At 40.6% G+C, this 16,150-nt stretch overlaps 2 protein-coding genes across 2 annotated transcripts; both read right to left on the bottom strand.

Annotated features, from left to right (window-relative positions):
* Positions 1 to 1,839: 1,839 nt before the first annotated feature.
* On the bottom strand, positions 1,840 to 2,388 carry LOC140182971 (uncharacterized). Its single transcript, XM_072230957.1, has one exon. It carries the CDS (start codon positions 2,386 to 2,388, stop codon positions 1,840 to 1,842), a length of 549 nt encoding a protein of 182 aa, XP_072087058.1.
* Positions 2,389 to 12,418: 10,030 nt separating this feature from the next.
* LOC140182970 (uncharacterized) lies at positions 12,419 to 14,025 on the bottom strand. The gene is made up of 3 exons (XM_072230956.1): positions 13,477 to 14,025; positions 13,070 to 13,218; positions 12,419 to 12,959 (listed from the first exon to the last, which is right to left on the bottom strand). Exons 1-3 carry the CDS (start codon positions 14,023 to 14,025, stop codon positions 12,419 to 12,421), a joined length of 1,239 nt encoding a protein of 412 aa, XP_072087057.1.
* Between the last annotated feature and the right edge of the window lie 2,125 nt (positions 14,026 to 16,150).

Raw genomic sequence — 16,150 nt, 5'->3', positions numbered from 1 at the left:
TCTTTCCCAAGTTGGAGCTCTCAAGACTGTTAAGGATGGGAAGATTGTTGATATATTCAAGTCTTGATATTTTATGCTTCTTGCCTTATCTTTTTGTAATTTGTTTTTACCTCTAGGCCTGTTTAAGGTGCCTTTTAGTTGTAACAGACATTTTGGCACTTTATCTATATTAGGCCGTTTTGTTTATTGTTTGCTTTCTCGGGCCGTTGTGGCCTTACTTTTATTATTTATTTTTCACTTACTCGGGCCGTCTAGGCCTTTTGGTTTACCGTTTTTGTTGCTTGTCGCGGAGCCATTCTTGCTTTGGGTCCCTTTGGTTCCTGGGGTGATCAGTCCCGGATTTTCGTTAGGTCGACCGTTTGCTTTTTGCTGTTTTTTCGTTTTGATGTGAATCTTGCAAAAAGACATTCATTATATACTCATTATAGAACTTTTTAACAAAGAAGTGATGTAATGCATAATTAAGTGAAAGATAGTAAAAAGGGATGCAAAAGGAATTAGTGGGAGGGATCGAGGTCGTCAGATCGTGTGGTTGCTTCTTTTTATGAGTAGAACCTCTTTAGATTTTCCATGTTCCATGTTCTCAGTACCTCGCTTCCATCTAACTTCTCCAACTTGTAGCCTCCTTTGCTGAGGACCTCTCTCACCCTGTAAGGGCCTTCCCAGTTTACGGCCAGCTTGCCTTCTCCTGGGGTTGGCAGCCCTATGTCGTTGCGTCGTAAGACCAAGTCACCTTCTCCCAGGCTTCTTTTTAGCACCTTGTCATTGTACCTTAGGGCTATCCTTTGCTTTATTGCTGTTTCTGTTAGATGCGCCATTTGCCTTGTCTCGTTGACCAGATCTTTTTCGATTGCTTTGTTTCCTCCTCCGAGGAGTAACCTTGGACTCGGTTCCCCGACTTCGACTGGGATGACTGCGTCGATCTCGTATGTGAGTCGGAAGGGGGTTTCGTCCGTGGATGATTGGGGAGTGGTCCTTTAAGACCATAGGACTGAAGCTAGCTCGTCTGCCCATGAGCCTTTTTTTTCCCTCAAGTCGCTTCTTTAGTCCTATTTGGATAACTTTGTTGGCTGCCTCTGACTGGCCGTTGGTTTGGGAGTGTTCGACTGAGGAGAATCTTTGCTTGATTCCCAGTCCTGCTAGGAATCCTTTGAACTTTTTGTCGGTGAATTGTGTCCCGTTGTCCGATATGACGGTTGCTGGGATTCCGAACCTGGTGACCACTTGCCTCCACAAGAATTTTTGGCAATTTGCTGAAGATATGCTAGCCAATGATTCTGCTTCTACCCATTTAGTGTAGTAGTCTATGGCTACTATCAAGTATTTCACTTGCCCCGGCCCAGGTGGGAACGGTCCTAGGAGGTCGACTCCCCATTGGGCGAAAGGTCGGGGGGCCATCATCAAGTTGAGTTCTTCGGGTGGTGCTTTGTAGAAGTTGGCATTCTCCTGACATTTTTTGCATTTTCTGACGAACTCCTGGGCATCCGTCATCATTGTGGGCTAGTAATATCCTGCTCGGATGATTTTTCTCGCTAGTGACCTTCCTCCAATATGATGGCCACAGCACCCCTCGTGGACTTTGCTTAGGACGTAGTTCGTCTAGTCGGGGCGTAGGCATTTGAGTAGGGGTTGGTGGAGTCCTCGCTTGTATAATTTCCCCTGTATGATCATATATTTGGGAGCTTCCCTCTTAGTGCCCTGTGCCTCTTTCTCGTCTAGGGATATTTCTCCGTGCTCTAAGTATCGGAAGATAGGGTCTATCCATGAGGGGGAGCTTGGGTTTTGGCTTGCGCATAAGATGATTGCTGGTTCGGTTGCTGTTTCTCCGTGCTCCAGGTATCAGAAGATAGGGTCTATCCATGAGGGGGAGCTTGGGTTTTGGCATGCGCATAAGATGATTGCTGGTTCGATTGCCAGTCCCTGGATTAAGGATCTGTTCCCTGCCCTGGGTTTGGTGCTTGCTAGCTTGGAGAGGAGGTCGGCTCGGGCGTTCCTTTCTCTAGGAACATGCTGAATTATGACTTCCTCAAAGCCTTTGCATAGCTCCCTTACTTTTTCCAGGTATTTTTGCAGTAGTGTGTCCCTGGCTTGGTAGTTGCCGTTTATCTGAGAGGTGACGATCTGGGAGTCATTACTAACTTCTACCCTCAACGCTCCAACCTCTTTGGCTAACATTAATCCTCCTATCAAAGCCTCGTACTCTGCCTGGTCATTGGAGACTGGAAAATCGAACTTGATCGATTGTTCATAAGCTACCCCTGTCGAGTTTTCGAGAATGATCCCAGCCCCTCCGAAACTTTGGTTGGATGCTCCGTCAACATGGAGCTTCCACCGTGTGTTCGGTATGTCGGGGGCCTCCCCTGTGATTTCTACCAGAAAATCTGCCATGGCTTGGGCTTTAATTGCCTGCCTAGGTTTGTATTACAAGTCATATTGAGACAGCTCTATTGCCTATGCCATCATTCTTCCCGCGAGGTCGGGTTTCTGGAGGACTTGTCGAATGGCTTGGTCGGTTCTCAAGACGATCACGTGCCCTTGGAAGTACTGCTTTAGTCTTCTGGATGAGGTCAGTAGGGCGTAGGCCAACTTTTCCAACTTGGTGTACTTCAACTCCGCCTCTTGGAGTAATTTACTGATGAAGTATATTAGGCGTTGAGTCTTGTCTTCTTCTCGGAGAAGGACTGCTGCCATTGCTTGTGTGGTTACAGCTAGGTATAAGTACAGGGGCTCCTCTTCTCTAGGCTTGCTGAGTACGGGAGGTTCTGAGAGTATCTTTTTGAAGTGGTTGAACGCTTTTTCGCACGCTGGAGTCCACTCGAAGGTGATTCCTTTCTTTATTAGGTTGAAGAATGGGATGGCCCTTTCCAGGTGAGTCATTGCACGTCTTTGACGCACCCAGGACTTGTCATTTTGAGGATGACTTCGCATTTGTCTGGGTTGGCCTCTACCCCTCTTTGTGTTATCATGAACCCTAAGAATTTCCCTGCTTCTATGGTGAATGCGCATTTGAGTGGGTTGAGCCTCACTTTGAATTTTCTTAGTGCTTTGAAGACAGCCTGGAGGTCGTCTATTAGCTTGTTCGGTTCTGCTGTTTTCACCAGGATATTGTCAACGTATACTTCTACTGACTTGCCGATGAGGTCATGGAAGACCTTGCTCATTAGTCTTTGATAGGTGGCCCCTGCGTTCTTCAGCCCAAAGGGCATTACTTTGTAGCAATAAGTACCCCCTGACGTTATGAATGCCGTTTTGTCTTCGTCAGGTCGGTGCATCAGAATTTGGTTATAGCCTGAGTAGGCATCCATGAAGCTGAGAAAACGATATCCTGCCGCCGAGTCGACCAGGGTGTCGATGTTGGGGAGGGGGAAGAGTCTTTTGGGCATGCTTTGTTCAAATCGGAGTAATCAACGCACATTCTCCACCTTCTGCTGGATTTTTTTACTAGGACGACGTTGGACAACCATGTTGAATACTCGAGTTCTTTGATGAATCCTGCTTCTAGTAACCCTGCTGTTTGTCTGGCGACTTCGTCGGCCCTTTCTTGAGACATCTTTCTTCGCTGCTGGGCTACTGGTTTGGCATCAGGTTTTACGGCTAGTCAGTGGGACATGACCTCAGGATCCAGTCCCGGCATGTCTGACGGTGTCCATGCGAAGAGGTCGCCGTTTGCCCTTACAACCTCCATGAGGGGGCCCTTGAGTTCATGGGGCAGGTTCCTGTTTACAAAGGTAAACTGATATGCCGACTTTCCTATCTGAAACTTTTTCTTGTCCCCCTCTGGTTCTGGTCTCGGCTTGTCCTATATCCTGACGTCCAAGTCTGCCAAGAATACGCTAGCTGCCCTCTTAGATTCTTTCCTCAAGGAGAGACTGGCGCTGTCGCAAGCGACCACCATTTCTAGGTCTCTCCTTATGGAGCCAACTATTCCCTTGTCCATTATGAACTTTATTGTCAGGAACTTAGTGCATATTACAGCTGAGAATTCGTTGATGGTCTTTCTCCCCAGGATGATATTGTAGGCTGTGGAGTCTCTGAGGACTACAAAGTCTGCCATAACCAATTTCCTTGCGTCATCGGTTCCCAGGCAGATTGGGAGAGAGATTGTCCCGTCAGGTTTTATATAGTCATTGCCTAATCCCATGACTCCGTGTTGGTGATTCTTGAGGTCAGATTCCTTGAGCTCCATGGCGTCGAACACGTTTCTGAACAGGATGTTAGAATCAGCTTCTGTGTCGACGAGGATTTGTCTGACTAATCATATCCCGACCATCGCAGTAACCACCATGGGAGGATTCTCGGGGAGGTTTTGAAACCATTTATCTTCCAGGCCAAAGGTTATCGTGGGAGATCTTTTGCTGGCGATGGGACCTTCTGTCGAGATGGAGAGTACCCGGGTATCCTTTTTTGCTGCCGATTTGGATTTAGGAGTGCTGTCGCGTCCGACCACGATATTGACCACAAAGGTTGGGGGGTTATTGGCATCTCCCATGGGTTCTTGCCTTGGCTTGACAGTTCGGCTACGATCCTCCTCGGAGCGTTCTCGTTCCCATCTCCTCGGTTCTCTTATGAGCCGGGAGAATTCACTCAACTTTTCTTCTCTGATGGCATGCTCTAAGGCATCTTTGAGATCGAAGGAGTCTTGGTTTTGTGACCAAATCCCTTGTGATAATTGCAGTAAAGGCTTTTGTTGCCTTCTATTCTCTCTTTCAATGGTTTCGGTCTGGATAGGATTCCCTTGTCTGCAATTTGTTGGTAAACCTCTACTATGGGCACCGTAAGTGGCGTGTAATTTGTGAACCTTCCTACCCGTAGGAGTTGCTTGGGTTGCTTGGCTAGGGTGTCGTCCCTGGGAGCTTCCTTGTATCTGTCGAACTGGGGGGCCTGCCGAGCTGAGGGGTTTGGAAGCTGCCGTTTGTTGGCTGCTATAACCTGACTCACTTCCTCATCATTGATGTATTCTTTGGCCACGCTTTAAATTTCTTGCATGGACCAGATAGGATTAGTAGTGAGGTACTTCCTAAAATCCTCGTTTAGTAGGCCGTTCATTAGGCAGAAACTAGTGACTGAGTCTGTAAGGCCGTCGATCTCCAAGCACTCATCGTTGAATCTGTCCAGGAACTTCCTGGTCGGCTCCCCGGGTTTTTTGGTAACCCCTAGTAAGTTGATTGGGTGTTTTACCTTGGCTATGCGCGTTGTGAACCGAGCCAGGAAGCTTTGGGAAATGTCCGCAAAAGTCGTGATGGATCCTTGTGGGAGGGCGTTGAACCATCGGATCGCTGGGCCGGCTAGCGTTACAGGGAATGCTCAGCATCTGACCGTGTCGCCTACTCCTTCTAAGTTCATTCTTGCTTCAAAAGCTGTGAGGTGCTCCTGAGGGTCCTTAATCCCATCGTACCTCATGTCCGTTGGCTTGTCGAAGTTCTTCGGAAGCCGGACCTTGAGGATTGAGGGGTAGAAGGGAGTGGCTCCCATGATGATGGGATCCTGTTGTTTCTTGTCTTTCCCTCTCTGGGACTCCCCGTGGCTCTGGGACCTGTCCTGGGTAGGTCGGGAGGTCGCCTGTGTATGCGCCTCGTCGTGCTTCGTTAGGCTCCTTTCTCGGCTCTCGTGTCTTCGGGAGGGGGAGCGAGCGCGGGTGCGGGATCGGCTAACATCGCCGTGGGAGTGGCTGATGTCTCCGTGAGATCGGCTCCTCGCTGCCAGCTCTTGCTTGAGATTTTGTACTCTGTGTCTGAGTTTTTGCATGATCTTGGTGCTGTCGGCCCCCGTTCCTCCGAAGGGACGTCTTTCGGGGGTCTTGGTGTAGATTTGTTGGTTTGGCTGAACGGAGAATCGTGGCTGTTCGCTGGCACGGGCTGTCGAACTTGCCCTGCTCAGGTAGGCCCTGCCTCCGTCACGGAGTTCCTCTGAAGTGGGGAGTCGCTCCATGTCTTCTCCAGGATCCCCACAGACGGCGCCAATGTTCACCACCTGATGATCTCGGGTGCTCGACGGGTCGGGTGATTGCGAGGGGATGAGCGGGCGAGACCCTGGAGTAGCGCAAAGCGGGTTCTTAGTCTCTAACTGGAGACTGGTGGAGTTGGTGGTGTGATGGACGAGAGAGGGGGGTGGCCACCTGCAAGGACACTACGACGATCAAGTCAGTGTCTGTATGAAATGATAGCCAGATTAGGAAAGGTGATGTGTACCTTGCAGGGAGTATTGTCCTCTCCCCTTATATACTGTGCTGGGCGGGCCCAACAATGACCTAGCCCACTGGCCAGGACGCCTATCAGCTGTCCCTATCCACGTGGGGGAGCAGGTCATTCTGGACTTTGGGTCGAGGCTTCGGGTGTTGCCCCGAGGAAGCCGACCCGATCAGTTTGCTAGGTGTGGTGTGCCGGGTTATGCAAGTGGTGAAGTTAGATGTCGACCGGGTTGGGTTTTAGGAACCGGCCCATTGGATTTTCCTTGAGGGGTAGTCTGGGCCTGGGTCAGGGGTGGTGCCCCGACCCATCGACTAGTTGGGCTGGACCTATAATGGTCCGTAACATAAATGCAAGGTGCCGGTGGCGTAGTAAATTGCAGAAATTGAAACAAACAGGAAATTAAAAAGAAGATGAAGGAAGAAACATGAACATAAAAGAGAAGAAGACGTAAAAGTAGAAGAATTTTATTAATAAAAACTGAAAAAAAGCAAAGTACAAGTGTTTGAGTTCAGAGGAATTACTTAAGATTCCCAATTTTACTCTGTGATGCCAAGGGGCTGAGAGCGTTTTGGGTTTCTAAGTGTTTGCCAAGAAGAATTGAATTGCTTACAATGTGTTCGTAAAGCTTTATTTATAGACTAACCTAATATCAGCTGACAGTTACCATTTGTACACCTGTTGCGGGAATTTAGATTGGCCCGTAACCGTTCCCGCACCTCTTGTGAATTTCAAAAATCAAATAGATAATCAACTGTCAAATAATCTAATTTAATTTAAAATAGATATAAATATTATATATGGAGACATCACCATGTAACTAAATTTTTTTTTAATTTTCTTATAAAATTATATTTTGTCTAACATAATTCTCTCCAAAATTTTTCACTTGAAGTCGTACAATGATTGAAAGTGAAAAGAATTTTGCTTTTTATAATAATAAAAAGAGTATATACAAACGTGTATATATATATATATATCTTTTTTTATATTATTATATATATATTTATATTATTTTATTTTATATATATTTTTTCTTTTAAAATGTATATATATAAATAATAACAATACGTGTTGACAAGAATGATATTTTAAAATGTCACTTAAAAAGCACATAAGAGTACTCGTACTCTTTCTCTTTTCTTTGTTATTTTATTTATTTATTTAAATTTTGGCTAAACAAAAAGTAAAATAGCTCAGTACTCTTATCTTCTTGTAATACTTGTGAGAGAGAGAATATGATAGTGTTTGAATGCTAAAGGATTCTTCTTCAACTCAGTGCCTCCCATTCTCCTAAATTTCATCTACTACGGTGGTCTTCTTCCATTCACGAGGATTCAACTGTATCTAGATCTTCTGATATTTCAGGTAGTATTTCATTGCCAGCTCCATTTTTATCTTTCTCTTTTTCATTGTTGATTCAGAGGAACCCTAATCCCAAAAATGGCATGCAAAATATCCCTTATGTTATTCATGACTATGAGTACTAGAATCTTACTCTGAAGAGCATTCTCCTTTTGTTTTACATTCTTTGACTCAAATTATGATTGACTGTTGAACCCCATTCTTCAATTCTGCTATGTTGCTGTCTTTTTTCTATTTTCACGTATGAAAGAAGAGTTAGGAAAAAAGAAAAATATATATAATATATTTCTGTCCATTTTGCTCCAAAAAAAAAGGATAGAAGGGATAGTTCATTTTTTTTGGCACAAACATGTCGAAATTTCGTCCCTTTTTTATTTTTTTTGGTAATATATTATTATATCTACAAATATACTCTGATGTTCTCTAATTGAAAATTGTGTGCTGCCCAGAATCTGTTTCATGACGTGTTGAGGATCAAGATTTTGAATTTTTTTCAATTTGCTTCCCGCTGGTTTGACTGTCTTCTAATCCTCGAGGCTTTGCTAAAGGAGATGCTTTACCAGACTTCTTTGTGTATATACTTGCCGGTTTCTTTCTAACAATAAGTGAGCTTGTTTTGATCCCTTCACTAATATGATATATTTTAATTTAACTAGACTTTTTTCAATGTAAGTAGAAACAATTGCTATCTTGTGGTCATACTTATTGAGAATAATTTAGCTTTTGCATCATTTTTGCCATTGGATTTCTTAATGAAGAATGCAATTCTAAGCTTTCGGGCAATGTTCTGAAGCACGTTACACAAATGCAATAGAAACAAAGGGATGCAGACTTATATTATATGCTTCTATCTTACTTAGATTATATCCACATTCTCCTTACTTTTAGCAATAACCAACATAGTAGATAATGAATTTTCATATGTTTCATTTATGAATTCTTTTTTTATATTCATGAGTGTTGGCAAGCAGTATTAAGTCTTGTTTCGTGTTAAATTCTTACTTACTGCTTAACCCAAATTAAACCCATATAAGCTCAATTTTTATTAATTTTTCATGCATTATTTTCTACCTTTACATCTTGTTTGTTGATTGTTGACAATCTTGACATCCCATACTTAGATTTTCTTCAATCTATACTCTTATAGCAACCTTAAGCCACCATCTGTCAACAAGTCATCCTTCTTCATCTGTCAACCCGTTGCTTTTCAAGACGCAATGCCCATTGGATACTTCGACTCCAACAACAAGCTATTCAGAAATCCCCCAAAGACTAACATTGAAGGTTACCATGCTTGGTTAGGTAGGGTTGAAACTGAAAAAATGACCCTGTGGAAAGAGATTGGGATATATGACCTAATTCAGCTTAGTAAAAACTCTTACACTGTTAATTCAGGACTAATATGAGGTGCATTGTATTTCTGGGATGAGACTTCACATACTTTTCACACCCCATACGGCTTGATTACTCATACTCTTCTGGATGTAGTTGCGATAACTGGCCTACCTCCCTTGAGAGAGGAAATTTTAACTACTACTCAGTCAACCACAGGGGTAGCGTATGCCACTGATATCTCTTCCACCACCTACCAGAGCTTCATTTTTAATAACAAAGGTCAAGATGGAGAACCTGTTTCTGATAATGAGCATATAGCCTTCCTTCTCTATTGGTTGAGCGGCGTTATTTTCTGTGTCCGGAGTATTCAAGTCGAAGTCACTTATCTCCCATTGGCCATTATGTTAGCCGAAGGTAAGAGGCTGTGTTTAGCCAAATTGTTCCTAGCTCGACTATATCTTACTCTAGATGGATCACAGACCTTATGAGGGAGAAGAAAAGGATCACTAATGTTGACGATCCTGTTTGGTTTTTTCAATTGTGGTTGTCCACTATGTTTGAATCTAAACTACAACCACGTTTGACCCAAAAAGGTCCTACAGATTCTGTTATTGTAGGTCACTGTCTGCTCAACTTAGTTTTTCCTGACAATTTAATGGCCTCATATGACAAGATGAAATACTTCTTCCGTGCTTTCTACTACTTGCCAGAGAAAGACCACAACATTAATCTGACTTCTTTTGCTAATTGTCAAACCGGTCCAGAATGGTTGACGCAATCTCTTACCCCAACTAGGATTAATAGAAGAAAAGTATCACTATTTGGTCGCAGTTCTTGACTCTCCAATTACTTTATACTGGATTCCCAGGTGAAGATGACCCAAGAACAGCGGTTTACATGCCAAACGCCGTTTTTAGACAATTTGAGTTAGCTCAGGCCATTCCGTCTCCTTACCATCTTCAAGAGTCACAATCTTTGCATGTCAAAGCTACTTCATTAGAAGATCTGTTGCACATTCAGAAGGATAATGCTTCGCGTTGAAATAAATTCCACCTATTCCCTTTTAAATCTTGCCATTTGACCACATATTCATTTTTCTCTTGGTGGAAGACCTATTACTCTTTCATTAAAGTGGCTTTTAGTAACTGTTGTCAAAGGATGACCACTGTTCTTTTAATGCAACAAGTGAGGAGAGCATCAATCATAAAAAAAGGTAATGACAACTAAATCATTTGCTCATTTTGATTTCAAAAATTATATTCCTCTCTGTGTTGTTGTTATTAATGTTATTTCCTTCATGCATAATGCCTTCTAAGAATATCACAATGGCACCTGTTTTAATTATTTTATTATTATTATTATTTTATATATATATATATATATATATATATATATATATATATATATATATATATATATATATATATATATATTGTTACAGAGAAAACAACTACCCCACTTGCTGCCAATCCTCCTTTGAGAAAGTCTTTTGGAAGGCTTGTAGGAAAAAAGAAATTTAATTTTAATTACTCAAGCCACCGGGTAAAAAGAAGACTTGAACCAATTGCAGTGTCAACATCTTCAAATAGTGATGATAAGGATGACACATCAAATACATCTAATGACAATCTTGATGAACCGGTGATCTCTCAGCACAATGAAGAGAAAAACGAGAACACCTCATCTAGTGATAAATCAGTGAGTAAGTCCTCTTCAGAAGATGATGTCGATACTCTTAGCCTCAGTGGTCAGCTTGCTTCTCAGGTATTTTTATATATTCTTACATCCTCTATATTAAAAATAGCATTATCTTAAAGAACTTAAATGATGATGATATCTCTCATGCTGATTTTTAATCTTGTTAATTACCTTTGTCCTCATTTCACTTCTTGCTTTAGGTCACTGCAGCTCCTACCATTTCTTTGATTGTGCCTAGCACTGAAAATCTGATGGATGCACATCTGACAAGCCTACTCCTAAAGCAACTGCCAATAAGGTATGACATATCATTTAGCCTGATCATTAGTATCTCTTCCTTGTATCTTCTTTATTATTTTTTTTATGTTAACACTTTCTTTTGCATTTTGTTTTAGCTTCAAAATTCTGAAATTCCCCCAAGTGAGCGGTCAGAAAAACAAATACCAATCACTTCCATTCATGCTCAGACCCCTAATGTGGTGAATGATTTATTGGCTGATTTAGAAAGTCTAAATGAAGCATATGCATGTAGTATGGATATACAGAAGGCCATAGTTGAATCTTATTCTACCATTCAAAGTCACCTTCCAACAGAGCAGCTCCATACTACACCTCCCACAACCAAGATTGTCGACAATTCCATTCTGCTTCCATTAGCCCAACAACTCAATGTCATTCTATCCAAACCTGTTTTGACACTTGCTACCGATCCACACTTTAAGGCTCAACTTTCTGATATTCTTCAAACTTTTTCAATTACACCACATCCTAAGACTATTGAACCTTTGTTGGATCACTTGCAGAAGGTTTATGAGGACCTTTATGTCAAATTTCCGGATTCTCAAGCAGCTATCTCATCATATCAACAATCAACTGAAGCTCTTTCTAAGTTGAAACAAGACACCTCCTCTTTTGAGACTGCCAAAACTACCCTGGCTGCCTATATTGTAAAAACTAAAGATCGGACTCATGAGTTATCTGAGGAGATTCGAGACTTGGAATAACAGCTGACTGTCAAGAGAGAAGCAAAAAAATAGGCTGGATGCTGCTTTGATAAAAAATGAGGGTCAATTTGCCAAAGCAAGTAGCATGCTTGACAGTAGCAATGTGGCCTTACAGTTACTTGAAGAGAAGATGCTCTCCTCACAGGAAGCTGCCAAAGAAGCCAGGAACTTCCTAGCCACTCTCCAAACTGAAGTTACTCGCTTGAAGGAGATCTTTGAAACTTAGTCTTGTATTTCTTATGTGAACCTTTGTGATTTTAATATGTTCCTGCAATCTTCACTTTTTGAACTTTTAAAGTTTTGTTTATTACTTGCTTTTGTATGCACTCTATCCTTATTTTGGAGACTGGACACTTGCTATTTTTTGGAAAGTTATTACATTACTTCACACTAAACCAATTATTAATATCACAGTGACCTTTTCTGTATTTCATTTGGGATGACCTCCATATCTGTCCATGTTAGGTTGCACTAGTGCAAGCCATCTTGTATGCATTCGCCTCGAGTGCTGTCAAATTAAATCAAATGTGCATTTATTGACACGCCTCTAGCTTCATACAGGTTTATTCACTAAACTTTTAGTTCTATATGTTGGCATGTACTATACTGCACTCACAAAATAATAAGTTATTTTCTGTATTGACTTCTTTTTTTTTTTAAATTGATGCTTTGGACATATATTTGTCTCATAATCTGAATGTTTTACACTGTCAATGGAACTTACAATTCAGAGAAATCACAAGGACATGTTAGCTTTTACAAACTGAATTGCAAATATTAGTTAGCTCTTTATTTTTCCCTTTGACACTTCAACTGGATATTCTCGTGTCCTTAAACATGTGGAATGTTTATCTCATGTATGTCTGGCCTATATACTTTTAAATATTTGCCATTTATTGAAGGAATTATTCTTCCTGATCCGACTTCAATAATCTTATAGGCATTTCCAGAATAAATCTTGTCAACTACATAAGGTCCTTCCCAAGTTGGAGACCACTTACCATAAGTTTTTGACTTTTTTTCTATAGGCAAAATTGTTTTCCACACTAAATCTCCAACTACAAATGTCTTTGCTTTAACACGGCGGTTGTATGATTTTGACATAATCTCTTTTTGTCGAATCACCCGCTCTAAAGCTCTCAACCTTTCGTCATCTAGTTCATTGAGCTCATCATGCAAAGAATTCCAATGATCTACTATTGGTATGTCATCTTGTCTAGCCACCCTTATACTTTGTAGATAAATATTAATTGGCAACACCGCATCATGACCGTAAACTAACTTATACGGGGTGGTTCCAGTAGAACCTTTCGGAGAATTTCGATAAGCCCAAAGAACTTGACTGAGAGTTTGGTGCCAATTTCTTGGCTGCCTTCCAATGTGTTTTTTAGTTAACGCAATCAAAATTTTATTCGCGCCTTCACTTGTTCATTGGCTTGGGCATAATACGGTGTAGACGAAAGCATTTTTATATCCCTATACTTGGCATACTCTATGACCTTTTTCCCAATAAACATGGTTCCTTGATCAGTGCTAATAGACTGAGGAATTCCAAACCTATGCACAATATTCTCCTCAATAAAATTAATTATTTCATTGTGAGTCACCTCCCTTAAAAGAATAGCCTCTACCTATTTAGAAAAATAATCAACACCAACCAAAATGAACTTATGACCTTTAGAAGAAGGTGGGTGAATCTGTTCGATCAAATCTAAAACCCAACCTCTAAACGGCCATGGCTTAATTATAACATGCAATTCTAACACTGGAATATGTTGAAGGCTTCCATATTTTTGGCATTCTTCACAGGACCTAGCATAATTTATACAATCTCTTTGAATAGTTGTCCAATACAATCTTCTCCTATTTATCACCCATTTCATTTTTACCCCTGACTGATGGGCACCACAGATTCCCTCGTGCACTTCAGCAAGAGCCAAATACGCTTCTTTTTCTCCTAAACATGTCAAGAGGTTTCCATCAATAGATTTCTTAAACAAGACATTATTCATTAGAACATAACTTTGAGCTCTATATTTAAGTTTTCTATCGACAGTGAGAATTGAATTTTCTAGATATTCCACAATTGGTACTCTCCAATATTCTAGGTCTAGCTTTTCTAATGACAACACTTTTCTTTCTCTCAAAGGCATAAATATGTCCTTTATCCTTACCAATTTTTCTAGTGTTGAGAGCTTGATCTTATATCTTGAAGCAATTTGAGCTAATTCACTTGCTTCTTGATTTAACTCCCTTGGAACATGCCTTAAAATGACATTGTCAAACTCGCTCAACAACTTTATAGCCACATTGAAATACTTTCTTAAATTTTCACTAACACACCTATACTCAAGTGATACTTGACGGACTACAAGCTGTGAATCTTCAAAAATTTCCACATTTTTAACTCCTCTTTCTAATAATAATTCCAGTCCCATTATTAATGCTTCATACTTTGCCTCATTGTTGGAACATGAATAATTCAATTCAAAGAGAAATTTACTTGGCTCGCCGCTTGGAGAAATAATTAAAATTCCTATAGCAACACCACCCTTATGTCATGAACTGTCAAAATATAATTTCCAAGGCACCAAACCAACGAAACCTAGTAAACTCTCATCAATGTCAATACAAGGATGGTCAACCAGGAAATCAGCTAGAACCTGACCCTTAATGGCTCTTGCAGGAACAAGATATAAAGAAAATTCTGTTAAGGCCAACATCCATTTTCCTAGTCTACCATGCAATATTGGAGAAGACAACATATATTTAAGAACATCAAACTTAGAAATTATATAAACATTCCTAGGAATTAAATAGTGCTTAACTTTTAAACAAGAAAAATATAAAGCTAAAAAAAGTTTCTCGATTAGAGAATAACGGCTCTCAACATCATTTAGCACACGACTTAGGTAATAAATCACTCTTTCGTTGCCATTCTCATCTTCTTGAGCCAGCATTCCACCAATTGTTACTTCAGAAGCTGACACGTAAAGTTTTAGAGGTGCTCCGTGCCTTGGAGGTTTCATAATAGGAGGATTAGTCAAATACTTCTTGATGTTGTCAAAAGCTTCTTGATGCTCTGTTTTCCATTGGAACTCTTCCTTTTTTTTCAACTTGATCAGAGGCGCAAAAACCTTGGTTTTTCCTGACAGATTGAAAATGAACCTTCTGAGGTAATTGACATTTCCTAAAAATGCTTGCAGTTGCTTTTTGTTAGTTGGAGGAGGAGCTCCTTTGCCTTATTTTTGTGAATTTCAATCCCTTTTTTCTGCACCAAGAAACCAAGAAAATTTCCTGCACTCACACCAAAGCACATTTTAAGGGATTTATTTTCAATTTATGATTTCTTATTCTTTCAGATGCTTTTTTTAATTTTATTGATGCTCTTTTTTAGCATTTGATTTGACAACCACATCGTCAACATAAATTTCCATAAAATTTTCAATAAAGTTATGAAAAATTTTATTCATCACCCTTTGATAAGTTGTACCAGCATTTTTTGAGCCCAAATGGCATCACAACCCATTCAAAAGTTCCTAAAGAATCTGGACACATAAATGCAGTTTTTAACACATCTTCTTCAGCTATGTATATTTGATTATAACTTGAATATCCATCCATAAAACTTAACATTTCATGCCCAGCAGTAGAATCTATCAACATATCAGCTATAGGCATTGGATATTCATCTTTTGGTGTTGCAGAATTTAAATCTCTAAAATCAATGCAAACTCTTAATTTTCCATTCTTTTTCATGATAGGAACAATATTAGAAATCCAGTTGACATACCTTTCTGTTCTTATAAACTTAGCCTTAAGAAGTCTTTCAATCTCTTCTTTAATATTCTGCACGACTTCAGGAGCAAATCTCCTTGGTGGCTGCTTGACAGGTTTGACATTGGCTTTCAATGGCAATTGATGTTCTACTAATTCACGACTCAAGCCTGGCATCTTTGCATAATCCCATGCAAAACAGTCGCAATATTCCTTCAAAATCTCCACCATTTCTTTTTTGAAATCATCAGTCAACATCTTGCTCACATATGTTAGTCTAGGATAATCACCGTTACCAATATCTACCTCCTCCAAAGAATCCTGCACCTCAACCTTTTTTACAGTGTCAGTGTTATTTTTTTCAAAATCTAAAGGACCATCATCATATATACAATCATAAGATACATTATCAATGCACCCTTCTCTGTTTGCCATATAAGCTGACAGCCGAGCCAGTAGGCTTGTCAAACTCATCATCTAAGTTTCTCCTGAGGCAGTATCCGCCCCGGCCTTAGGGACCAAAATAAAATCATTCATATCTATTTTGCACATATCAATACTTTTAGGATTAAATACCTTGGTGTCAACCGTCAGTGGCTTGACTCCAGGATTATACATCCTGAACTCCACATGCATCTCATCATAGTAACGTATACAATTATCAGCAGGAACTTCTTCCACTCCTCCATCTTCGTTCCAGAAAATCAACTTTTGATGTAGAGTGGATGGAATAGCACCCATTCCATGAATCTAATCACAGCCCGAAAGCAAGTTAAAACCAGCCTT

The sequence above is a fragment of the Arachis hypogaea genome, chromosome 20 (genome assembly GCF_003086295.3).
Source record: "Arachis hypogaea cultivar Tifrunner chromosome 20, arahy.Tifrunner.gnm2.J5K5, whole genome shotgun sequence".
In the NCBI taxonomy this organism is placed as follows: Eukaryota; Viridiplantae; Streptophyta; class Magnoliopsida; order Fabales; family Fabaceae; genus Arachis; species Arachis hypogaea.
The sequence above is the reverse complement of the archived record's forward strand: the minus strand, read 5'-3'. Positions and strand labels throughout refer to the sequence as shown.

What these genes read in the sequence shown, in the direction of transcription:
- LOC140182971 (XM_072230957.1), bottom strand. Translation starts at nt 2,388, where the DNA reads ATGGCAGATTTTCTGGTAGAAATCACAGGGGAGGCCCCCGACATACCG.
- LOC140182970 (XM_072230956.1), bottom strand. Translation starts at nt 14,025, where the DNA reads ATGGGACTGGAATTATTATTAGAAAGAGGAGTTAAAAATGTGGAAATT. An exon ending in GTGGTGCCCATCAGTCAGGG is followed by an intron (nt 13,219 to 13,476) that starts GTAAAAATGAAA and finishes TTTTCTAAATAG; the next exon opens with GTAGAGGCTATTCTTTTAAG. An exon ending in AAGGTCATAGAGTATGCCAA is followed by an intron (nt 12,960 to 13,069) that starts GTATAGGGATAT and finishes ACACATTGGAAG; the next exon opens with GCAGCCAAGAAATTGGCACC.